The sequence below is a fragment of the Heteronotia binoei genome, chromosome 21 (assembly GCF_032191835.1).
Source record: "Heteronotia binoei isolate CCM8104 ecotype False Entrance Well chromosome 21, APGP_CSIRO_Hbin_v1, whole genome shotgun sequence".
In the NCBI taxonomy this organism is placed as follows: domain Eukaryota; kingdom Metazoa; phylum Chordata; class Lepidosauria; order Squamata; family Gekkonidae; genus Heteronotia; species Heteronotia binoei.
Window position 1 is genome coordinate 39,060,092 of NC_083243.1, and position 27,222 is coordinate 39,087,313.

At 43.1% G+C, this 27,222-nt stretch overlaps 1 protein-coding gene across 1 annotated transcript in view; it reads left to right on the plus strand.

The window, feature by feature from the left end:
* Nucleotides 1-19,837: 19,837 nt before the first annotated feature.
* Nucleotides 19,838-27,222, plus strand: part of LOC132589566 (cation channel sperm-associated auxiliary subunit beta-like) — a 44,608-nt gene continuing 37,223 nt past the window's right edge. The window contains exons 1-2 of the mRNA XM_060262331.1: nt 19,838-19,913; nt 22,575-22,715. Of these exons, the coding sequence (XP_060118314.1) occupies nt 19,838-19,913; nt 22,575-22,715 (217 nt within the window). The remainder of the gene's footprint in view (nt 19,914-22,574; nt 22,716-27,222) is intronic.

Sequence of the window (27,222 nt, forward strand, 5' to 3'; positions counted from 1 at the left end):
CTTCCATATACAGTGAAAGTCTTTGTTGTAAGATTTTTAGTATCACTTTACTAACATGAGAAATCAATATGATGATCTGATAGTTGCTGCAGTTTTTGACATCTCCTTTTTGGGGGTGGGGGTGGGGGTGGGAATTGGAATGTGAATTGAACATTTCTAGTCTTACAGCTTGAGTCTCATAAAGCACTTCTCAGGCAGAACCAGACTGTAAAAACGAGGTTAAAAAGAACGACTTTAAAAGCTTAAGTTAAATACTTTGCCACACCCTCATCATGCCCCCCAGGTGCAGCCCTTTTCCTCCACAATCCCCAGGCAGTTGACCAGTGACATTGCCACCGTAATGCTTTCTCCAGGGCTATTTACCTGACCCAGTGCTTGCTGGGTCCTAATGTGAGTGCAGTTTCTTGGCACTTGTTGAAGCTGCAATTTGGCATTTACTGGCTTCTAGACTGTCAATATTTGCGCTCTATCAGTTCTTCTATTGCTTCTGGTACCAGCAGACGCTCATCTGGCAGCGAAATCCATCCTTGAACACGGGTTTTGGAGGCTCCCTGGTTTTCTGCCCACTCTTCTTCTTCCTTGTCCATTCAGACAATTGAACTTAGAAGAAGCAGAACCAGCTTGCTTGGTGTTCCAATTTTGGCAGCTGAGCGGCAGCTTGTTTCGCTGCCTCATCTGCCTTCCAGTTCACTTTATTTACTGGACTAAGTGGCTTCTGGTGGGCTTTGCAATGCATAACTGAGACTTTTTTCGGGGCCCATACAGTTTCTAGGAGCCTCGAGATTTCTGCTTCATACCTGATGGTCTTCCCTGCGGAATTAATCAGTCCTTATACAGGGCTCCATGAGCTTGAATAGTTAAAAGGCATATCTGGAATCTGTATAGATGCATGGCCGGATCTAGAGGGGGGCAGAAGGGGTGGCTTGCCCTGGGCGCCACCTGGGGGGGCACCAAATTGGGTGCTCCCAGGGGGGGGAGAAGAAGCAAGCAGCCCCCCAGATTGGCTACTTTTGCCGCTTCTATCTCTTGCTGGGAGGAGGTAAAAGTAGCTCCTCTGATGGGGAGGGAGGCAGATCAGCTGCTTGGGCAGCCACCCAGTCCCGGTCACGCTGACCCTGCCCATCCCGTCCCTTGCCCAGCTTTCTCCCCTGCTTCAGAGGGAGCAGGCTGGGCAGCAGTCACCTGCGTCCTCCTTGATTGCTGTGATTGGGGGTGAAGGAAAAAAATCCGCAGCTGCCTGCAGCCCAGCCAGCTCTCTCTGAACCTTCATTTTTGCCTGGGAGCCTCTGGAGCAGCGGCCAGAAGCAGCGAAGAAGGGGCTGAGCGGGGCAGCAGCGAGTGGAGTCTCACCTAATGCTCCAGTCCCAAAAGGATGGCTGAAGGAGGCTTCTTCTCCCAGCAGACAATCCCGCCCCCCTTCTCCGCGCGCTGCTTTGCTTCCCCTCCTCCTGGCCAAATAGTGAAGCAGAGAAGGGCCAGGAATCACAGTACATAGCATACACGCTTTAGGAAATGCTCCATATAGCGTAGTTGGAAGACGTAAGTTTCTCCACGGCCACGGCAAGCTGTTGTTGAGCCATCACTCCGACTCCTCCAGACAGCTGGCTGCCGTCCTCCCCCTCGCTCTCAGAAAGAGATAGCTGGAAATCCTCGTCTTTGTCCTCTACGGCTTCTCTCGCCTCCGGCTCCACCACAACATCTGGTCAGCTCTCAACACTCCTCTGCGCAGCGGAAACGTGCTGAGCCCATAACCCTATCGGCACGTGTGTGCAGAGGGAGGAATAGAGCACTGTACAAGAGTATACTCCGGAAAGAAGGTGAGCCACATACCAGCACCTAGTATCAAAGCATTGTATTTACAATCTATATACAGTGCAACTAGTGCGGTGAATATTCTTAATCTGTGTGACAAAGTGCTCCGCCAGGATCCACCTCTCGACTGAGAGAAATACATGTTGGCATTACAGTCCTTATATATACAAGTCAGCCAATCACAGCAGTCCATATAGTTGCTGACTTCAGCAGGTACTTTCCCTTAGTCATAGTCCAGCCAGAACCGGCTTGCTGACAAGGTTAATCTGACCTGACCTGTCAGATAGAACCACCTGCTTCTTTGTTGCTCCTGTCATGCTGTGGAAGGAGGACTCAATACATCAACAATTTCCTTCACTGGACCCTCTTGGAATATCCTCCATGCCTTTTCTAGGGGGCAGTTTAGCACATATATTCCTCCAGGGTGCTTTCTGAATTGTAGGCTGGCCTGACCATCTTCTTCAAAGAAAATTGCTACTCTTAGCTTGGATAATATATCTCATCCCAACAATGGTAGTGGGCACTCAGGAACATATAGAAACTTATGCAAGACGAGATGTGTTCCCAAATCACATATTCTATCTTGGAGGAAGGAATTCAGGCTGGACTGCCCTGTAGCTCCCGCTATGCGAATTGTTTGTTTGGTTGTTGGGGCTACTTGGGGCTAACTGAGTATTCTGCCCCTGTATCAACCATAAAGGACAAATTCTGCCCCCGCCACAACTTGGCATTGACCATGGGTTCCTGGGGGCCAAAAGTAAGGGGACCTGGTCTGGCCTAGTCTTCCCAAGTGTGGTGCTGCTCTGCTAGGGCAGCCATTCCAATGAAGTCACCATCTTCCATGGCTGACCCATACCCAAACCTGGGATTCATGGCCTCGTCCTTTCCCTCGGTTCTGGGGACCCGGTGCTCCACCTGGGGGTCCCCTGTTTGGGCATGAGTTCATCCAATGGCCCTTTTCTCGGCAGAAGGCACATTCATTATGCGCTAAAGGGGGCTTCATATCTCTTGGGGTGAGCGTGACATCTCACGATCCTGTCTCCCTTCTCTCAGGCCCTTTGTGCTGCTGCGCTCTTCTCCTATAGCTATCACTAACAGGGCTGCCTACATCTTAAGTCTCTTCTCCGCCATCTTCTTGGCCTCCTGGTCACAGTTAATGAACACCTTCTGGGCTATTTTCAATAGCTGAGTGATGTTCATTCCCGCAAAGCCCTCTTGCTTCTGTAATTTTTGTTTTATATCTGAGGCAGACTGGCTGACAAAAGCGAAATTCACCATTCGCTGGTTGTCTTTGTGTTCAGGGTCAAAAGGTGAATATAGGCCTCATATAGACATTCTAAAAAGGCTCCTAGTGGCTCATCTGAAGGACCTCAGCTATCCGACTCATGTTGGTTGGCTTCTTAGCTGCTTCCTTCATACCATTCAGTAAATACTGTCAGTACTGACTCAACAGTTGCATATGCCCAGTGTTGTTGGCATCCCATTCGCGGTCTGTCTCAGGGAAATGCTCTGCAAGCCATTGGGCTACATTGGCTTCAGTGGCCGGCACACTGCTTTCAACCTTCTTTTTTGCTTCTCTTAATATACGCTGGCGCTCTTCTGTTGTGAAGAGTCAGAAGGAGCTGCTGACAATCTGGATAAGTCAGATTATGGGTCCACCTGGGGTCCCTATTATAATTATGGGTCCCTATTATAATTATGGATCCCTATTATGCTGGTAATCAAGTTAATGAGGGCCTCAGGCTTCTTGGTGTACGAGGGCGTCTGATTTCTCCAATTCAGCAAGTCAGCTGATGAAAATGGAGAGTAAATATAACGTTTTTGGCCTCCTCCTATCATTTGGTTTGGGCTTACAAACTGAGGGGTCTTGATTTGGTGCAGCGGCATCTCATGAGCGTATGGAGACACAACAGAGTCGACTCCTCAGAGGCCAGTCTGGGTATGGGTAGGTTCATAAACTCCTCAGGTGAAAGGGTAGATGCTTCCAAGAAAGAGGAAGACCCCGAGGATTGTGGGGAAAGTACCGTTTGCACTCCCTCCATTCCTTCACCTGTGGACTCCAGGCATGTTGCAAAACGTCTGGCCTTCACCTCCATAGTCATCAGTGAAGCCCTTATCGAAATTGGCAAGCGTGCAGTCCAAGGGGGGGGGCTTTTGACTGTGTTCCACCTATGACTAACCAGAATGGGAATAACTCTGGGATGCAACAGCCTCTTCCTCAGCTACAAACTCCTCACCTATGCCTAAATAAACTTCCTGCACTGCTTGTACATCCGCTGGGTAATGAGGACTCAAGCCTTGAATGTGTGTTTGTTCCCACCAGTATTCATCAGAATCTATGGAGCTTAATGAGTCTGATTCGGTTGAGCTTCCTGTATGCAGCTATGACCCCCCCCCCCCACCGAAAACAATTAAGGGAATAGAAAGCCACTAACTGTGGCTCAGCTTGAACAATTTGATTCTCCCAACCTTCTGTATAGTTGGTAGTCTCCTCTCCAGCATTTCTGTGGTTTAATTTCCACACCCTAATGTGGTCATTACCCTTTTGCTTAAGGAAATACCAACCGGTCCACCAGGGTTTCCAGTTTCCACAATGAGTTTTTCCTCTATGCTTGAGTACCCAAGCAGTTGTATTCTGGTCTGTTCCCTTCCACAACTGTATCTTATAATTAGGGCACAGAACTGTTTCCCAGCAAAAAGATAATTTGCCCTCTGTTTCAACCCAGGGGCGAACTAAGGCAGTAAACCTCTCTCATGGTTTCCAAAAAACCCAATTGTTCTCACAGAAATCACAAAAGTCGTTCATTTAGCAGTCCGAGGTCATGGGGCATAGCAACCCTCTCGGGGCACCAGACGGACAAAGCAGCTTGAGAAACAACAGGGGTAGGGAGGTTGAGCCACCGGTAAGGGTTCCGACACCTCTAGACAAAGGGGGAGCCCTAGAACACACGCTTCCCCATGGTCCCAGCTCAGATGCACTTGCGTGACTGAGAACCACGCTACTGGTGGGTCCCACTCACTTCGTAACAGATGTCATGTCTCATGAATACACATGCACACCACAAATCCTTCCCAGCTCCATTACTAGGCTAGCACAGGTTCCAGGGTGCTGGCAGGGAGAACTCTTCCCTCTTCTTCAGCGGGCTTTAATAGTGTGCTGCCAAAGGAGTGATCAAGCCCCTCTTCACTCTGAGACAGGCAGTAACCAAACAGTCTCTCTTAGAGGGGTCCTATACCCATGGAGCAAGGTTCATACTCACCTCCAGAGGTCTTCTTTCCATTGCTGGTTCCTGTTGCCTTGATTGGTCCGATTAGGTGCTTGGTTCAGCCTGGCAGAGGATGGGATAGACAGAGGACGGTCAGCCGGTCAGCTGGGAGCTCCTACCAGAACTCTGGTTTCCCCTGGCCACAGCTTACAGCTGGCCGGGGCTAATCAGAGGGATAATTTCCCCCCTTTTAATCCGCCAGTGCACCAAAGAAATGTAGCAGGAACCCCTGCAATTGGTGGTTGGTCAGTGGACAGACTAGACCTGAGGCGAAATTAGGAAACACAGCAGTTTATTGAATTAACATGCACGGGGTCAGGCCGGCTAGCGCTGCAAAGAGTCTGAGCCCTGAATTAGGGCAAAAGACAAGCTTTTATATCATACAGTATTGATACATCAGCACAAATATCATTTCCACAGGAACAAGGCGGGGGCAGGGTTAGTACTTTTTGGTAGTTTTCCATACATGGCATTATTATTTGCAATCACAAGCTTAACCGCAATTTCCTTTAAAGTAAACATGTTGTTTCTCCAGGACTTTCCAGGGTCCAAGATACATAATACTCTGTTCCATAAGCATTTAGCAATTCAAGTTCCTCTTTTGCTGAACTATGCTTCACCAGCAACCACACTTCGCTTGGGACCTCTTTGGCAAAAGCGCAAGGGGAAACCACTTCTTCTTTTACCCAGAGGGATATTTCACATCATGTACACATTTTAAAACTTGTTCATTTGACCTTCTTTTATCAAGCCCCCAGGCCTAATCAATTTCATTGCTATTTATTTTGGCCCTGGTATAAAGCCAGGAACAAGGTTGTGAGAAGTTGAACTCCAAAGGGAGTTTTGGCCATCACATTTAAAGGGACCACACACCTTTTAAATGTCTTCCCTCCAGTGGAAATAATAAAGGATATGGGCATCTTCTTTGGGGGCTCATGGAATTCAACCCCTTGGTCCAATATTTTTGAATCTTGGAGGGTGTTTTGAGGAGAGGCATCAAATGCTATGCTAAAAATTTGGTGCCTCTACCTCAAAAACAACCCTCCCCCAGAGCCCCAGATACCCACAGATCAATTCTCCATTATACCCTATAGGAATTGGTCTCCATAGGGAATAATGGAGTGCCCAGCAGACATTTCCCGCCCCTCCCCCTGCTTTCTGATGACCTTGAAGCAGGAAGAAGGCCTCCAAATCGGGGAATCTCCTGCCCCCACCTGTGGATTGGCAACCCTACATCCACTTCCCTGCAATATATATTTCAAACTGGAACTGCTTTTTTGTGGCTGCTACCGCAGAAGTACTATGTGGGGGTCTCATGGGTTACTTACAGTAACAACATTTGGAAAAGTATTGATTAAAATACAGATTAATTTATTTTTCCTGCAAGATCATGGGGGTATAAATAAAATGTACTTTAAATGGGGGGGGGGGGGGTTGGAAATGTTCAGGAAGGAAGATGGCATGGTATAGCCTAATCTTGTCAGCTAGCAGAAGAAAAGCAGGGTTGATACCGTATTTGGATGGGTGACCAGACCACCAAGGAAGATTCTGAATAGGAAGGCAATGGCAATCCACCTCTGCTTCTCACTTGCCACAAAAGCCTGTCACTTGGGTTGCCATGTCAGCTGAGACTTCATAGCACTTACATACATGTGTTGTAAATTCTCATTCTACCATTACACCCTAATTAGCCAAATGATATGGTGCCTAAACAAAGTAATTGTGATTTATATTATTTATTTCAAAGTATTCTTCTTTGTTTCATAATAATTAATGTTCCTGAAGCATGCTTATGATTTTCTGTTATTTTCAAAGAAAATATTAAAAGTAAACAAGAATACTTGTTTTCTTCCTTAGCGGAGACCAATAAAACTTTTTTATGCAGATCTGAGTTGTTCACAGAAGAGAATCAATTTACAACAAATAAATTATTCCTTGATCTGAATGATTTGGTAAGATTCCAGTTATAGATTTCCTGGCTACAATATATATACAAAGAAATGCACAGTATGTTTAATTTGTACAAATATTTATAGCATAATTTAATAATGTTAATGAATTTCATATGCACAGAGTGATATATTGTGTTTGTTATATTAATATATCATAAATGAGTGTTTTCATTTATAGGTGACATTTTATTTTCAATCAGTTCAGAAGAAACTACATGTGGCGCAACACAGCCCAACTTAAATACTGGGAAGTCTCCAATAGTAAAGTTCAGCACCAACTTACATTTCTACCACTGAGATTAAGCTGACAAAAAAAAAGCAAAAAATAAAATTAAATAAAATTCAACTGAATGCTCAGTTAGGCAAGGTCACATAGCAAGCTTCCACAACAGAATAGAAATTTGAATGTCAGTTTTCCAGATCTTACTCTGATACTCTAAATACTACGCCACATTGGCTTTAGGTGACATGCTTACCTCTCAGAGGTAAAGATGGTGTTCTTTGGTAGAGAGAGCTTTTCATGTAACAAAGTTTCTATTATATAGGTAATAGAATACAGGGAAAAAAGAGGGTATTTTGTAATCAGAAATTCATTAATCATCAACAGTTATTAGATTTTGTCTTTGTTGAGGACACAATTCTGATATTTGATACGTATCACAAAAGTATGATCTTTTCCACTTAATTTCTTAACAATAACTTCTCGGAGTGTCAATATTCTTTTAAAAAAAAGAACAATGAAGCAGAAAAACATACCCAAGCATGACAAATTATTAACACATTAGAATAAGAATTTCAAAGTAACATATATGATTCTTTATTAATATATACCCTACACATTGCTTACTTGGTATTATTAGATAAATATATTGATGTATAACATATATACATAACTGTTAATAAGCATTTTACATTATAGGGAATATAATTTCTCCCTCTCTATATAATTATTTCAGGAGGTGCCTTTTTTGTATCAAATAATACAGGCTAATGATCAATTATTAACCTTGACTATAGATACATAATATGCTTTCCATTTCTGCTGAAATTCTTCAGGTTTTTTTTTATTTACTAGGTTCATTGCCATTACAGCATATTCAGCTAATTTATCACACAAGGCTTCTTTTGTCTTCAAAATAGATGCAAACTGTGTTATTGCTGAAGTTAACATGTATCTAAGTAATTCTTGTGATTTTTTTCCAACATCATCTGGAGTCATTCCCAATAACATAGTCTCTGGGTTCAATGGAAATTTAATTTTAAGAATTTTCTGAATCTCTGCATGAATTTCAATCCAATATTTCTGCATGTTGTTGGGGGGGGGGGTTTGCAGGACCACCACATGTGGTAAAACGTGCCTTCTACTTCGTTATATTTCCAGCAAATTCCTTTCTAATTCTTGTCCATTTTGTGGATATCCATTGGAGTAAAATACCATTGGAAGGACATCTTGTACCAATTTTCTCTTAAGGTCTGACGGGCTATAAATTTAATACCTTTCATCCATAGATTTTCCCAGTGTGAGAGGGGTATCCTTTTGTCAACATTCTGCATCCAATGCATACTTTAATTTGTTCAATATCCATATCATATTGGAGTAATAATTTGTAGAGTCATCCTAGTAGATGGTCTTTCTATTGTGTAATTGTTTTTTCAAACTCAGTCAGATCTCTTACTCCTTCTCTTTCTGTAAAAAGATATTTCTTAAGTCTAGAGTTTGATTGAAGGTAAACTGGCCATTGTATCCTCTCTCCTTCTTCTTGAATCTTTTGCTAAGATTTTATTTCACCTTTGACATTTATCATATGTTTGTAGGTTAAGAAATCATTATTTCTTCTCTCACGTTTATTATGATATGCATATAATGGTGATATAATAGGAGATATCAAGTCTGAAGTAAGCTTTAATTATGTGGTTTTTGTCTTGTCCTCTAATTTTCAAAGTTGATTTTTTTGATCCAGAGAGAACAATGCAGTCCATTCTCTTGCCCCACTGCTTCTAATTTTATTAATCTGTCATTTGGATTTTTAATCCATTCTGCAATTCAAATGTTTGGGTGCTTGATGGTATAGCTTAATATTGGGAACTGCCAGTCTTCCTCTTTTTTTCATCTTGCAACACTTTACATTTTATTCTTGTTTTTTGCCATTCCAAATAAAATGCATTTATTTATTTTTGCCAGTCCATCAGAATTTTTTCTTCTATAGAAATTGGTAGTAACTGAAATAGAAAGTCCAGTTTTGGTGACACATTCATTTTTACTGTGAATATTCTTCCCATCCATGATAATTTTAGTTTAGACCACTTTGCCAAGTCTCCTTGTATCTTTATCCATGTATTTTTGTAATTGTCCTTAAAAATTGTTTCATTTTGTCCAGACACATGTATACCCAAATACTTAACTGTATTTAATGTTATATCACATCCTGTAATTCTCTTAGCAGTATCTTCTTCCTATTGCGTTTAAAATCTTGTAATTATTTTAGTTTTCCTCCAGTTAATCTTGTATCCTGAGAAGGACCCAAATTTCTCAATTTGTTCTACTACATATGACAACAAAGTATGGGGATCCTTAAGACAACATCATCTGCATAGCTTCTAAGTTTAAATTCTTCTCCATAGACTCTCAGTCCTACAACATTTAAGAACATAAGAGAAGCCATGTTGGATCAGGCCAGTGGCCCATCCAGTCCAACACTCTGTGTCACACAGTGGCCATAAAAACCAAGTGCCATCAGGAGGTCCACCAGTGGGGCCAAAAGCCCTCCCACTGTGCCCCCCAGCACCAAGAATACAGAGCATCACTGCCCCAGACAGAGAGTTTCAACAATACACTGTGGCTAATAGCCACTGATGGACCTCTGCTCCATATGCCTATCCAATCCCCTCCTGAAGCTGTCTATGCTTGCAGCCACCACCACCTCCTGTGGCAGTGAATTCCATGTGTTAATAATCCTTTGGGTGAAGAAGTACTTCCTTTTATCAGGTCTAACCTGACTGCTCAGCAATTTCATTGAATGTCCACGAGTTCTCGTATTGTGAGAAAGGGAGAAAAGTACTTCTTTCTCTACCTTCTCTATCCCATGCATAATCGTGTAAACCTCTATCATATCACCCCGCAGTCAACTTTTCTCCAACCTAAAGAGTTTGGATCTTGACTTATCTTGGAGGCCAACACCTCCATTGCAAGAGTGGAGTAATGGGCATCCTTGATGTGTACCTTTTTCTATTTCAGAATTGTCTGTTAATAGTCCATTTATTATAATCTTTGCCTGCTGTTTTGAATAAATGCCTTTTATCCAATTTGTGAATCTGGAACACAGTTTAGGTGTTGTAGCGTTTTTTGAATAAAGGAACATGACAAATTGTCAAAAGCTTTTTCAGCATCTAAAAACATAAATGCCACTTTTGTCCCCTATTTTTTACCAATTCTTTTGTGTTGATTGCAAAACACACATTATCTTTCATAAATCCCTTTGGTACAAAACCAGTCTGGTCCAGATGAATTATTTCTGTGATACATTTCTTTAATCTTTCAACAATATTTGCAAATTTTATAGTACACATTCAATAAAGAAATAGGTTTATAGGATTGTGGAAGCGATGGATCATTACTTTCTTTATGTATCAATGTTATATGAGCTTCTGGTAGAGGTTTTGAGGGTCTTAGATTTATTTGTTGCTGCACTATTGAATTATTTTTGCCAATCATCTTCATCCAATCATCTTCATTAATTCTGCTGAAAATTAATTGTATTCTTCTGTACTTTAATGGTTTGATTTGTTTGACATTATAATTATTGTCCTCTGTTTGTAGGTTTGGTTAAATTAAAATGTAGGGTAACAATATTTTAAATTAATTAATTAAATTACTGATTTGGGTACTTCATGCTGAGTAAGAATGGCACCAGTTGCTTTCTTTCTTGATCTTGAGGCCCCACAGATAAATAATGCTCTTAATTTCTGGAAAACAGCCCTTGCTACCTAATACCACAAAACAGACATGAAATATGATATTATATTAAAATCTATATAAATATATGATTTGATAGATCATTATATAATTTAGATAATTATAGTTTATTTTTTATGATTCACATGATTGTGTTTAAGTTCTATATAACTGTAGATGACGTAAATGATAGTTTATGTTCTAGATATTATTTAGATTATTGTAGATTATCATAGTTTATGTTTTATGTTTGTGTGTGTGTTTGTAAAATGAAATTTTAAAATGTATTTACTGATACCGAAACCTTTATTAGTCATTTGTTGATAAGAATCCAGATAATAGGAAGTAGGAGGCAATACAATTATATTATAAAAGAAAATGCCATTTGAAACTATAAACATCTAAATTTAGTATAAAATCAAGGGTAGACTTTAAAAGAAGATCCTGTCAATACACTGTTTCTTCCCTAAGCCGATAAACCCATCCTGCTCAGTTTGATTATTGCTCAACAGCAAAAATAAGGAAATAATAATATTCATTGAGACATACATACAGGTAGAGTAAAGGCATAATTGTTTAGTTTAAACAGCACAGATCTTATTTTCCAAATTTGCTGAGAATTCTCAGCCTCAGTTAGTTTCAGTACTGGAGGAGGGGGAAATAAACTGAAAGGGATAAGATAGGTTGGGATTGGAAGAGTGAAGCTGGAGAGGGAGGAACAAGGAAAGGCAAGAAAAAGCAAGGTAGAGGAGGGAAGGGAGTGTCAGGGAGGTGGGGAAGAAAGAGAGTCTGTCAGGGAAAGAGATAAGGGGATACAGTAGTGGTGAGGAGGGAGGGGGATGGCTGCAAGGACTGCTAGGGAAATATGGTGGGGAGGGGGGAAATGTATTTTCAAGGATAGTAGCTGTGTTAATTTGTGACACCCTAAACAAGTGTGTGGAAACTTAAAAGCCTAAGAAATGTATTGTTGCATGTATTGTTGCATGTATTGTATCAGATTTTCATTTAAGGCTTTTGCTCATGTTATAGATCTGTGACTTACATATCCATAGAGTTTATTTTGTTTCTCTTTCCACAGGACATCACTTGTCATTTGTTTGACAGGCATGAGGAAGATTCTGAGGAAAACAAAAGGAAGAATTTAGTACTGTATACTTCAGCAGGGCTTGCTCCCAGCATAGAGATCTTTAATAGTAGCTACTCAAGAGTTTTCTACTTCAAAATGCTTATGGTAAAACATACTACTACTACAAAGCAACTTTGTTAAAAAAAAAGATTAGCAAGCGACTGGGTTGGGTGGGGGGAATCTCGCTAAGAATAGTGGATTCCTCAAAACTATTTTTATAGATGAATGTATGTGAAACTTACTCCCTGAAAATGTAAAGCTGATGGTGAGTAGGAATCTAGTGTCCTGATCATGGACCTTTGACTGCAAAATCTAGCTGCTGAAAATCACAAAGCATGGTGTTTTAGAAACAGAACCTAGGAGGCTCTTAGGTGCCGTGCCTTGCTGGCAGCTTGCCAGAAGGAAGAGTTGGTGCCTGCTCTTTGATGTGCTTCAACGCTGTTGTTGTAGATGGGGAAAAAATGGTAAAATCAAATTGAATTGTAATATATTTAAAATGTATGATTCTTCTAATAGTATAAGACTAATCATCTTTATTGCTGTAATTTTGGAATCAAAAGCCAGAAAAACTCAATGTCTGGAAGCTTAGCATTCCCCGGCAAGATATTGTACATAATACTGGTGAGAACTTACAATAATTTTATTATATTACTCCTCATATATTGATGTTTCCTTAGCTGGCTACAAGGTGGTTAATATCTTTTGTGTATGGCTATCCTATCCTTAGCATTTCTAAAATCGCATGCATTTGCAGACTCTGTTCTTTCTCATTAATCTCTCAACTACTCTGAACTTATTTAATTTGATTTTTTTTCCAAGATGCAAGCCAACCAAAGTTTAAATTCCATTAACTAAAAGTACTAACTAATTCTTTCACTGAAATTAATGGGATGTAAAGTGTTTGCTAGTAATGGCCTAAATAGCCCAGACTAGCCTGAGCTCAACAGCATTTGGAAGCTCTGAACATCAGCTATGGTCAATCATTGGATGAAAGGCTACCAAATGACACAAGAGTTGCTATGCAGAGAAAAGCAACAGCAAACCAACTATATTTGCCTATTGCCTTAAAAACCCATGAGTCAGCTGTGACTAAACAGTGCTCAATTGTTAATACTGAAGTATTACTTTTGTCAGCTCATTTCCATTGTTTTGCAGGCTCAAGGAGATCCAGGGAAATGAGGCAGAAAGAAACTCACAGAGACCAAGGCTGATTCCGCACTCACCTTTCTCTGTTTTTGCAGGTTTACAGCGAGGCGGGGCAAATCACAGGTTTGCCCTGCACAAAATGCCGGCATGGAGCAACTGGTGCGAAATCGCCAGTTTGCTCCACCCAGAAATGGAAGCCTGCCCCGTAGAAAGGTGAGTGCGGAATCAGCCCAAGTGTTGGTGAAACTTGGCCACAGCTTTTATTGAATACTGTTGAAGAAGCATTAGCACAGTATGGGGACAGATGCAAACACTAGGCAATCTGCCTGCCACCCAATAACCACATCCCCAGCCCACCTACTGGGAGATACAACAGTGGAGTGACAAGACCCAGGATTCATGTGGGTATCAGTTGCTGCATGGTTCCTTTGCCACCTGGTCTTGGAAGCCTGCCAGCAGCACCCCCCCTGGCCTTGTGGCTGAGTGGCTCCACCTCAAGACCCCTTGAGAGAGTCCCAAAACTGGGGGAGATGGGTACACAGGCATGGCACACCCCGCCAAAGGATCCATTCCAATGTAGACTGGTTGCCTGATGTTTGCATCTGTTCCCATGCTGTGCCAATGTTTCTTCAACTCTATTCAATAAAAGCTGAGCACCACCACAAAATAATTCTCCTGGGAAGAGCCAGCAAACCAGAAAATTAAGCCAATCACAAGATAACAAAAGGTTTCAAGCCAAGTGTCATCCTGTGATGGAGTCAGGGAATTCCAGATGGGTCATACTTGACTATACATTCCTTAAAACACAGTGCAATAGCTTCTGAAGTCCCTTTGGAGCCAATGAGTTACCCACGGGTATGTTGAGGATTAGCGTTTCATAGGGAAAAGTTCAATAAGCAACATACCCAAAACAGTTCAAACATGAAAAGAATGTACAGACTTCATTCTTATCTGTTTATATGACTAATCTGTCTTCTTTGTGCTGTTCAAGCAGATATTGCTCCAACAGAACAATGGCATGTAAAATTCAATATGCACCATGGAATCAATATGTTTACTACTGAGGGAACTCTACTGGATACTTCGCGAGGTAAACCATAGTTTGTATTGTGTTTTTAAGAAATTGTTACGAGGCCATTGGGAAATTACTTCATATTCATTCAGTAAAAACCTTCTGAACATAAGATGACTGTTGGCTTTCTCAACTACCCTTGGAGATAAAGTTCACCTGGGTGATTCATCACCCTCATAAAGTAAAATGAAGATGTAATTCTCTGGTCTGGAAACCAAAACAAGAATTGAGACTAAGCCAAACACAGAGAACTACTAGACAAGGCAATTGCGTGGGATTAAATTTTTAACTAGAATGATATTGTTGCCTAGGAAGCATTTGAATTCTGTACTTGATACCCAATGCGCAGATTCTGTTTGTCATGTCACAGAAAATGGGAAATTCATTTTCAGCTTTAGAAAATCTTATGTCAAGATACAGAATTGAAGGAAGGCTGTCTGTGGCGGTTTCCTCCCTCCCTCCCTCAGCCGATTGTGGGAAGGCTTTTCCCCCTCTCTTCTGCAAAGCAGTGCCTCAGGCCTCAGCCAATGGAACACAACAGACCTTGAGTAGCAGTTGATGGGCCCATTGTTTACACAGTGTACTCCTCAGTCAATGGGAGATCTGGGAGATCACCCCACAGGAAGACCACCCCACAGGACATTTACTATAGAGAGGATGCATGGGGTGGAGAGAGTTGATAAAGAGAAGTACTAGAACTCAAAATACTAGAACTTGAGGGCATCCATTTAAACTGATGGGTGGTAGGTTCAGGATGGACAAAAGGAATTACTGTCTTATGTAGAGAGTGATTAAAATGTGGAATTTGCTGCCAGAAGATGTAGTAATGGCCACAGGAATAAACAGCTTTAAAAGTGGGTTAGATAGATTCATGGAGGATGTCTATCAATGGCTACTATTTTATTTATTGATTTATTATTTATTTATAGGTCGCCCTTTCCCATAGTGGGCTCAGGGTGGCTTCCAACACAATAAAACAATCAAATCAATTTAAAACAGTTAAAACAGTTTAAAATTAAGACAGTTAAGCCACAGCTCACATTAGGTGGGGCGGCAAAGATGGTATTAACAGATCGATTCAGCCTGCTTGTCCCAATCTAGGTTTTCAAATCCTGGCTATATTGGTTTCAAAGAATCAGTACAGTGCAGTCGGTCCAGGGGGTCCCGTTTAAATGATAGGACGCTCGTCTGCCTCAGCCATAGACCCGATGGAACAACTCCATCTTACAGGCCCTTGGGAATGGTAACAAATCATGGATGGCCTGAACCTCCACTGGGAGCTGATTTCACCAGGTCGGGGCCAGGGCTGGTTGAGGCAAGCCAGACGTCCTTTGGGCCAGTGATGGTCAGATGTTGGCCGGCCAATCGTAGCGACCTCCAGGGTTCATATGGGGAGAGACGGTCCCGCAGGTATGCCGGTCCCAGGCCGCACAAGGCTTTGAATGTCAATACTAAAACCTTAAAGCAGATCTGGTACTTAATTGGTAGCCAGTGCAAACTGCGCAACATCGGCCAACTGCTCACCCGTACAGGTGATTCAGACAGCAATCATGCTGCCGCATTCTGCACCAGTTGGAGCTTCCGGATCAGCCTCAAGGGTAAGCCTGCGTAGAGCGAGTTACAGTAGTCTAACCTGGAAGTGACTGTTGCATGGATCACTGTAGCTAAGTCCCGAGGGGCCAGATAGGGTGCTAGTTGTTTGGCCTGCCGGAGATGATAAAAGGCAGATCGTGCAACAGCTGTGACCTGGGCCTCCATAGAGAGGGTGGCATCCAGTATCATACCCAAGCTCCTCACCTTCTGGGTTGGCACCATCCAGTGGAAAGCTGGATCCCCGATCTTGGTCCCCCCCGATCCAAGTACAGGACTTCCGTCTTAGTTGGATTAAGCTTCAGCCGGCTCAGTTGCAGTCAATCGGCCACTGCTTCCAGCACCTTGGTTAGATGATCTGGGGCAGAGTCTGGATGACTGTCCATCAACAGATAGAGCTGGGTGTCATCTGCATACTGGTGACAACCCAGCCCAAAACCTCTGGCAATCTGGGCAAGTGGGCGCATATAGATGTTAAACATCATCGGTGAGAGAATAGCTCCCTGCGGCACACCACACTCTTGTGAGTGACGTAGGGAGGTCCTCTCGCCAATTGCCACCCTTTGTCCCCAACCACAGAGGAAGGAGGAAAACCATTGTAAGGCAACCCCCTGGACTCCAATGTCGGCAAGGCGGTGGGTCATTAGATCATAGTCAACTGTGTCGAATGCTGCAGAAAGATCTAAAAGAAATAGCAGCGCTGACCTGCCTTGATTCAGATGCCTTCTAAGGTCATCTGTGAGGGCAACCAGAGCAGTCTCCACTCCATAACCAGGCTGTTGAATTTCTTGACTGTGCTTACATGGGGCTCAGGGCAGTTTACAACAATTTGATTAATACACGTTAAAACCATGTCGACTGAAGGAAACAACCCAACCACATCCAGCTACATTGAATGAGATCATTAGCAAGGCTTGAGTTATGACCTTGGCTAGTTACTGGGGGAGGGGAGAGTGACTGACATCTGTTGCTAATAGATCAGAGAAAGGGGGGGGGGGGGATGTTCAGTGGAACTTTCCTCTGAATATGGCTTCTCTCTTGACAAGCACACCTTTTGTAATCTGACAGAGTTGTGTTCACCATAGCTCTATTTCCCCCCAGTATAGGGTGCATCCCTAGTATTGGAGCATTCTCACCTAGAAAGTCACCAGATGTTAAAATCTCATATCTTTGTAACTATCTACCTCATCTAATATCTTACCACATGTTGGCATCTCCAAGCATGTCTAATTTGTGACATTGCCTATTGATCTGGCATAACAGCCCCTCCCCCCCACTCTGCTGAAGGTGTCCATCTTGGCACACTTTCCTTTATCAGCATGCATCCTTCCCTCTTCCCTCCCAGTGTCTCTCCTATGGAACTTCAGTATTATTATTATTATTATTGATGAATCGCCCTATCCTGGCCAGCTCCAGGCTCAGGGCAATGTACAACAGTAAAATCAATTACTTTAAAAATTACAAACCCAGATGGCGTCTTTATCTTATTCAGTTATTGGATCACATCAGGGGTGGGGGGATCCCTCCAAGAGGAGGTGGAGAGGAAAAGGTGCCAGGATGGCAACCATCGCTGCCCTCATGCAAAGGCTTGGCAGAACATCTCTGCCTTACAGGCCCTGTGAAACTGTAAAAGGTCCCGCAAAGCCCTGGTATCTTCTGGAAGAGTGTTCCACCAAGTTGGGGCCAGGACTGAAAAAGCCCTTGCCCTTGTTGAGGACAGCTGGACCTCTTTCGGGCCAAGGATCACCAGCAGATTTTGACTAGTGGAGCGCAATGCCCTTTCAGGGACATAGTGGAGGAGGCAGTCCCATAGATACATCGGTCCCAGACCACTCAAGGCCTTAAAGGTCATAACCAAAACCTTGACTCTGACCCAGTACTCAACTGGCAACCAATGTAGCTGGTGTAGCACAGGTAGAATATGTGCTGTCCATGGCGTTCTTGTCAGGACTCGCTCTGCCGCATTCTAAACCTGTTGGAGCTTCTGGATCAGACTCAAGGGTAAACCAGCATAGATTGAGTTACAGTAATCTAGTCTGGAGCTGACCATTTCATGGATTACTGTGGCTAGGTCCGAGCGAGATAAGAGGGGAGCCAGCTGCCGGGCTTGACAGAGATGAAAAAAATGCCACCTTGGCAATATGTGTGTCCTGGGCCTCCATTGAAAGTGAGGTATCCAGTGTCGCTCCTAAGCTCTTGACTGTAGGCGCTGGTGTAGTAGCTCCTCATCAAGAGTCGGCAGTCTACGCTCCAGCTCCAACCCGGTCCCCCCAACCACAGAACCTCTGTCTTTGATGGGTTCAGCTTCAACCTGCCTTTCCTTAGCTAGCCCACCGCGGCCTCCAAACCCTCAGCCAGAGTTGGTAAGACTGTAGCCGACCGGTCGTCCAATAGCAAATATAGCTGGGTATCATCTGCATATTGATGACATCCCAGCCCAAAGCTCCGTACCAGCTGGGCAAGGGGGCGCATATAGACATTGAATAACATTGAGGAGAGGAGTGCCCCTTGTGGAACCCCACATAAAAGGGATATCTAGTGGACACATCCTCGCCTTCAAGCTTCAGAACACCCGAGCACGGGCCTTTTCAATCGCGGCCCCTGCCCTATGGAATCAGCTCCCTGAGGAGGTGCGGGCCCTGTGGAACCTTGATCAGTTCCGCAGGGCCTGCAAGACTACCCTCTTCAAATTAGCATATATGGACTGCTGAATAATGCTGTTAATCAATGGACGCCCAACACGGTCCTGTTAAGGACCTATGGTATCATAGAAACTATGTAAACTGACAGAAATTAGCGTCAAAATGCCATCATTACTGTCAGATTAAACTAAATTATATAATTTTAACTACACTGACTGGTTTTTAAAGAATGTTAAATTTAAAGTTTATATGGTTAAATTTAAAGTTTTTATATTATTATTGTATCTGTATGAAATGTTGTTAGCCGCCCTGAGCCTGCCTAGGCGGGGAGGGCGGGATACAAATAAAATTTTACTTTACTTTACTTACTTTACACTGCTTCCTTGAGGCCCTTTGGAAACACCCCTGTCTCTAGGGATAGGTTGATGATTTACTTCATAGGGCCCTGGATCCTGTCATTGCCAGCCTTAGCCAGCCATGAGGGACATGGGTCAAGTACACAAGTGGTGGGCCTAACACCACTCAGGACTCTGTCAACATCGGAAGAGGAAAGCAGATTGAAAAAGTAAAAAAACGAACCCAAAGACGGCCAAGGGGCCTCCAGTTCACTTACTGTATCAAGATTGGCAGGCAAGTCGCGACAGAGTGACAGGACTTTATCCGCAAAAAACCTCATAAACACCTATGAATCAATAGCCGAATTTCTACCACTATTTGAACCTCCTGGTATGAGGGATGTTAATGATCGAATTACCCCAAACAATTGAGCTTGGCATGAATCTGCAAATGCGATGGAGGCTGAGTAGAATTCCCTCTTCGCCACCTTCACTGCCATCTCATAGGCTTTCACAAGTGTCCTATGAGATGTTCATGTTGCTTCGTTGTGAGTACGCCACCAAACTCTCTCTAGTCATCTGAGCTCCTGTTTCATCCCCCTGAGTTCTTCTGTATACCAGGGGGATGATTTCCCACAGGAGTGGAGAGGACGTCGGGGTGTAATCTCCTTGATGGCTTCAGTGAGATGGGAATTCCAGTCTCCTATCAGCTCATCTAGAGAGATACAGGAGGGCTGTGGATCCCACAGAGCATTCTGGAACCTAATAGAGTCCATTAGTCTTTGTGGGCGAGCAAAAATCAGCTCACCACCTAGACAGGGGGGAGTGGGAATGTCCAGCCGGGCCTTCAATACCAAGTGGTCTGACCATGGCACCTCTTCCTTTGAGGCCAGATCTACATTCAACCTCATGCCAAAGATCAAATTCAATATGTGGCCCGCTTAATGTGCGGGGCCCGAGACATATTGGCGGAGTCCCAGTTCCGCCATGGAAGACACCAGTTCTGCAGCCTGGGCAGAGGTGGCGGAATCATCCGCATGAACATTGAAGTCCCCCAGGACCAATAGTCGTGGGTACTCCAATGCCCACCCAGCCACCACCTCTAACAGGCCCAGAAGGCTGTCTGCTGATGCGCTAGGCAGTCAGTACACCAAACAGACAGCCAGACTCACCTCATACTCCCACACCAGACCAACACATTCAATCCCGGTGATCCTTGGGATGGGAAGTGGCTTGAAGGAGAAAGCCTCCCAGATGAGCAAGGCCACCCCCCCCACCCCCAAGTTTGGGACTGATGTAAGACGGAGAAACCTGGCGGGGCAAGTTCTTTCAAGGTGACTGTCTCGCCTTCCTGAATCCAGGTCTCAGTCAGGCAAGACAGGTCCATGGACTGGGCTGCAAGATAGTCCTGCAGTGTCCTGGTCTTATTATTTATGGACCTCGCATTACATAACATCAGTGTTGAAGGGGAGTTAGTAGTCCAAGCCCTCTCACCGATGTATCTTGGGATGGGACAAAGGTTGGAAGGGGACCGAGCATAGCCATATCTCTGTGCCCTTCCATACCAAGACCTTCTCCCACCGCCATACCCCCTCTGCCCTGGATAACTGAAATCCCCATTTTAATATGCCTGCTCTGTAATTCTGCCACCTGTAATAACAACCTGGAAAAGAAAAACCAAGGAGGGTTAGGTCAGGTGATCCTTATTCTAACTTCCAGCATGCTGGCAATTAAGTTCCATATCTATAAATAGCTACAGGATTACTTTCTTGTTTGGTGTAGTGGTTAAGTGCGTGGACTCTTATCTGGGAGAACTGTGTTTGATTCCCCACTCCTTTACATGCAACTGCTGGAATGACCTTAGGCCAGTCATAACTCTGTGATAAGAACATAAGAGAAGCCATGTTAGATCAGGCCAGTGGCCCATCCAGTCCAACACTCGGTGTCACACAGTGACCAAAAAACCCAGGAGCCATCAAGAGGTCCATCAGTGGGGCCAGTACACTAGAAGCTCTCCCACTGCCCCCCCCCCCGCCCAAGTATCAAAAATACAGAGCATCACTGCCCCAAACAGAGAGTTCCATCAATACACTGTGGCTAATAGCCACTTTTGGACTTCTGCTCCATATATTTATTCAATCTCCCTTGAAGCTGTTTATGTTTGTAGCTGTCACCACCTCCTGTGGCAGTGAATTCCATGTGTTAATCACCTTTTGGGTGAAGAAGTACTTCCTCTTATCCATTCAGACCCAACTGCTCAGCAATTTCATTGAGTGTCCACGAATTCTCGTATTGTGAGAAAGGAAGAAAAGTACTTCTTTCTCTATCCCATGCATAATCTTGTAAACTTCTATCATGTCACTCCTCAGTTGACGTTTCTCCAAGCTAAAGAGCCCCAAGCATTTTAACCTTTCTTCATAGGGAAAGTGTTCCAACCCTTTAATCCTTCTAGTTGCCTTTTTCTGGACTTTTTCCAATGCTATATATGTCAGAGTTGTTCTCTCAAGAGCAGTTTATGTCATTCTCTCAGCCCAACCTATTTCACAGTGTGTCTATTGTGGAGAGGGGAATGGAAAAGAGATTGTAAAGCACTCTGAGACACCAAGTGAAGGGTGGGCTATAACTCCAATCTTTTCTTTTCTTTTCGTCATTTAATCATTCCAATAACAGGTTAAGATGTGAGCATTAGCCCCAAGCCAGCTTGAGCAGCAGATTGCTAGGTGTTAGTGAGAATCATTAGTCCTGACAGGTTGCACCCAACAGGCTGAGGAAAGTATAAAAAAGGAGGAAGTAGCAAATAGGCATCACTGGAGATCAGAAAGTACTATAGAACCAGGCTCCGGGTTATGGCCATTGCTCTAAGAAGCCACTGCTGTAGTTTGCTTTGTGGGTTGTTTTGGTTAAACTATTTTCATATTAAAAAGATACCTTGTCTCTGTGAAGTTTTTATATAACTTAAATGATCCTTCTCTCAGGCAAAATAGCATGTGGCAGAACAGCACCTAGCAGAGCTTGGAGGAATATCCTGTGCTACAACGGTCTCTGTCATCTGAACAAAGACTTCTGAGCTACCCTGCAAATGCATAAGATCAGTAGATGCCTGTTCTTGTGCATCCTCAGTGGTAGTCTCCTATTTTGACATATTTATTTGCTTCACTGTGTTTTACCCCCATAATTAAATCCAAACAAATGGTGACCATATAAACCTAGCTCGTTATTCTTGTTTGTCTTTGTATTTGTTAAAACATCTTCATTAGGTTGTATGCTAACTTGCTGTTTGCCCTCTGCCTATATGTATGGATTGTTGACTTCTATTTCAATGTATCTGAGAAAGCGTGAGTGCACACAAAAGCTCATACCTTGAATAAAAACTTTGTTGGTCTTAAAGATGTCTCTGGACTCAAACTTTGTTCTATTATCCAGAAAGCGATGCAAGCATTTTTGCTTCTCTGTACACATAATTCGGATAATGAGCCACTGGTAAGTTAGGAGCATTTCAAAAACAGTAGGCACAGAAAATTGCACGAATAAGTGTCTGTGGGTAACTCAGCCCTGCAGATTTCAATGATATTGTCTAGTACTGTTACTACTCAACTACACTTTCCTTTAAAAAAAAAAAGCATAAATAAACTATATTCCTGCTTTCATTAAATCATATGTTGTCTTCATTTTTTTCCACAGAGCCTATTGTTCAGTGGGCATTAGCTGATATAGTAGAAATAGGTGAATTGCTACCCAATATCATTAATATCAAAGTATCAAAGAGCCCTTGTGCAGGTGATGTGGCTGTACTTGGTTTTCTATTTGATGATGACGTTAATGGTAAGTGCAGTGTAGTAAACAGATAAGTGTAAGCAGCATCTACTGTACTAGTACTAAGCTTCTGTTTCTCAAGCGTATGTTCTGCTAATGGCTGTAGCTATGAAAAATCTAATTCTTACAAGGACTGCTTCATGGAAACATGTCTCCAGAATCAGACTCAAAGGGGCACTAAGTCATTAATTCTTTTGACTCGGCATATGCACCTGAAAGCATGATCCTCTGTTGATTTTTCCTGAACATCATGGTGGCTATTGACAGCAGCTTGAAATGCTGATGGGTCTAATTGGGCTTTGTTTTTTTTTTGACAGAATGAACTCTAGGTGAGTGTGTTGGTAATGTCTCCTGCATGCCTCCCTTCTTCCACCACTTGCATTTATTTTCTACAGTATTTAACGTATCTTTGAAACCAATGAGAGGCATTTTACAGGGCTTTGGAAATAGGTGTCTGAAAACTCTGGCTGTGTGGATGATGATTAAAAGGCTATAACTAGCATACATCCTATTCCTTGGGGAGTGATAGATTTGCTGCTTGTTGGTGTGTGGCTATTACCTTTCCAAATCAGGTGATTTGCTTGGAAGGGAGTGTTCCTTAGCCTGCTTTGCTTCCTGGTAGATAGCAGAAAACAGAAGATAAAAGTCAGGATGCAATAAGCAATACGGAAATAAGATATGTGGGCATACATGTTATGGGCGAATGGCATGTTAGGTGACTGTAAGAAGCTCTGTTTGCGGTATCTTTTTGGAAGCTGAGAATGCAGTTTTGAGCAGGGTGCAGGTTGCCTAACCCTTCCTGTGCCAGCCAATTTTTTGTGCCAATCTACCTCTGTGCTTCTCCCCCCACTGACATTGCAGGGTTCCAAGAACTTGTTCATGAAGGTCTTAAAGGTGATTTGTGTGTAACACATAGTTTGACCTTGAATACTACAGGGAAATGGCTAGTTCATGAAAGTCACACTCACAAATGGCTGCACTTTGAGTGCCCGCCTTGATTGGAACAAGCTGGAGAATACTACTGGTTCAAGACTTTTCTGCCAGTCCGAACAGCTGGGGTAGGTCTAGGCTGAATTTGCAGTAGTATCAAAATAGGAAGCAAAGCAGGTGGCATCTAGGGCTTCCTTATGCTGACGTGGATGTTGCTTTGCTTGTAATGCTGCTTGCCTGTTCCGAAACCACTTCTATTGGAAGCGGTGTTGAAAGACCTGAGCCAGATTGAGGTGACAAGAGAGGAGGTCCTACAACTGATGGACGAATTAAAAACTAACAAGTCACCAGGTCTGGATGGCATACATCCAAGAGTTCTGAAAGAACTCAAAGTTGAACTTGTGGATCTTCTGACAAAAATATGTAATCTTTCATTGACATCTGCCTCCGTTCCTGAGGACTGGAAGGTAGCAAATGTCACCCCCATCTTTAAAAAGGGTTCCAGAGGAGATCCGGGTAACTACAGGCCAGTCAGTCTGACTTCAATACCAGGAAAGTTGGTAGAAACCATTATCAAGGGCAGAATGAGTAGGCACATTGATGAACACGAGTTATTGAGGAAGACTCAGCATGGGTTCTGTAAGGGAAGATCTTGCCTCACTAACCTGTTACATTTCTTTGAGGGGGTGAACAAACATGTAGACAAAGGAGACCCGATAGATATTGTTTACCTTGACTTCCAGAAAGCTTTTGATAAAGTTCCTCATCAAAGGCTCCTTAGTAAGCTTGAGAGTCATGGCGTAAAAGGACAGGTCCTCTTGTGGATCAAAAACTGGCTAATTAATAGGAAGCAGAGAGTGAGTATAAATGGGCAGTCTTCGCAGTGGAGGGCGGTAAGCAGCGGAGTGCTGCAGGGCTCAGTATTGGGTCCCATGCTCTTTAACTTGTTCATAAATGATTTGGGGTTGAGAGTAAGCAGTGAAGTGGCCAAGTTTGTGGAGAGCACTAAATTGTTCAGGGTGGTAAGAACCAGAGAGGATTGTGAGGAAAACCAAAGGGATCTGTTGAGGCTGGGTGAGTGGGCGTCAACGTGGCAGATGAGGTTCAATGTGGCCACGTGCAAAGTAATGCACATTGGGGCCAAGAATCCCAGCTGCAAATACAAGTTGATGGGGTGTGAACTGGCAGAGACTGACCAAGAGAAAGATCTTGGGGTCGTGGTAGATAACTCACTGAAAATGTCAAGACAGTGTGCGATTGCAATAAAAAAGGCCAACGCCTTTTTTAGGAAGGGAATTGAAAACAAATCAGCCAGTATCATAATGCCCCTGTATATATCGATGGTGCGGTCTCATTTGAAATACTGTGTGCAATTCTGGTCACCGCACCTCAAAAAGGATATTATAGCATTGGAAAAAGTGCAGAAAGGGGCAACTAGAATGATTACAGGTTTGGAACGCTTTCCCTATGAAGAAAGGTTAAAACGCTTGGGGCTCTTTAGCTTGGAGAAACTTCGACTGCGGGGTGACATGATAGAGCTTTACAAGATTATGCATGGGATGGAGAAGGTGGAGAAATAAGTACTTTTCTCCCTTTCTCACAATACAAGAACTCGTGGGCATTCAATGAAATTGCTGAGCAGTTGGGTTAGAACGGATAAAAGGAGGTACTTCTTCACCCAAAGGGTGATTAACATGTGGAATTCACTGCCACGGGAGATGGTGGCGGCTACAAGCATAGCCAGCTTCAAGAGGGGGTTAGATAAAAATATGGAGTAGAGGTCCATCAGTGGCTATTAGCCACAGTGTATGTGTGTGTGTATAAATTTTTGGCCACTGTGTGATACAGAGTGTTGGACTGGATGGGCCATTGGCCTGATCCAACATGGCTTCTCTTATGTTCTTATGTAATGTGTATTGCAGTATACTCTACATGGGCAGTATTTGAAAGTGATGTAGACATTTCAGTTGGTGAAGAATGCTGCTGTCCATGGGGAGAGGCCATGGCTCAATGGCAGAGCATCTGCTTGGCATGTAGAAGTTCCAAGATTCAATACCTGGCACCTGCACTTAAAACTACTGGGTAGCAGGTATTGTGAAAGACCTCCACCTGTGACCCTGGAGAGCTGCTGCCAGTCTGAGTAGAAAATACTGACTTTGATAAACCAGTGATCTGAATCAGGACCAGTCAGCAGAAGCTCTTGGATGTGGATGAAAAAAGAGACACAATAAATTTCCACCTTACAGTATATAATATAGTTGCTCTAGGAGTTTTATAATATGGGTCAGAAGTGGCAATGAGAGGTAGATCATGGTGGAAACATCACATTGGGTATTCCCATATGTTGTGTCTTTGAGCCAGATAGTTACAGATTCACCTAACATGTCTTCACTTTACGGTGTTCTCATCAGGCTTTTCATACAGCTTCTACCCATCCACTACAGTATCAGTCATCTCAATTTGGGCAACTGCACTTTATGTTCTTAAATTGCTTAATTTATCTGATAGATTTATATTTAAATATTTAGTCATTTCTGAAATACAGTTCTTATAAATTCTCAAGTGTGTGCATGCAAAGCCTCAAAACCTATAAAAGCTATAAAACTTTGAGCAACTTCCCATCCACAATAGATGCTCATTGGAAGCACCCAGTACAGTCAGAGCCACACTAACCAATCATTTCTTCCTTAACCACTGCAGCAGCTGCTGCCTCTAAAGCACTCATTTATTATGAGTCCAGAATCTGATCTAAATTCCACTTTGTCAGGCCGGGCCATGCATGCTGTAAAATATAACACAAGGTAATGCTAAATGTAACACTTTATAAAGGTGATTTCAGATGTGGAATGACAATAGTAGGTGAATGATAATAGAAGGCTTGATTGGATTAGGTGTGATATGCAGAGGGGTAGTAGGCATGGAGATACCAGCTTTTGTAATGAGATAGGAAATCTAGGTCTCAATTTGGTCCAGGAAGATTCGATCCAGGGGGATGCAAAAAATTCATAGACATAAGTCTGACATTTAAAAACCCCAAACATTCAAAAACTGGCAGAGGTGGGCATTTATTTTTCCAGGACATTCAGTTGCTGGCCTAAGAATAGCCATTATCTTACGAAGGTATTTCAAAGGGAGATTAGAAAGAGAGATTGCTGAACTGCAACTGATAATGAAGCTCAATCCATCCTCCAGAACTAAATTGAGACCTAGGTTTCCTTTCTCATTGCCAACACCTGTTATTGTCATTTGGTATCTGAAATCACTCCACTCTCCAAGATACAAGGACCAATGGACTCACTTTATCTGAAGAAGTGAGCACTGACTCATGAAAGCTCATGCCCTGGCACAAATTTTGGTGTGTGGTACTGGACCCTTGCTCCTTTCTGCTAACAAAGATTGCAAGCTGTGCTGTTAAGTTTCTTTTTTTCTCTTCATCTGTTTAAACTGGAGATCTCTCTGAGTGAAATAATGTGTAGGGTTCAGACTGGGAAAAATCAGTGCTAGAAAGGCAGCTGTCTATTTCCAGTCATTAAACTATAGAATCCAATCCATGTGTTCTAATTCCTAATCAAGGACTTTTTGAAAG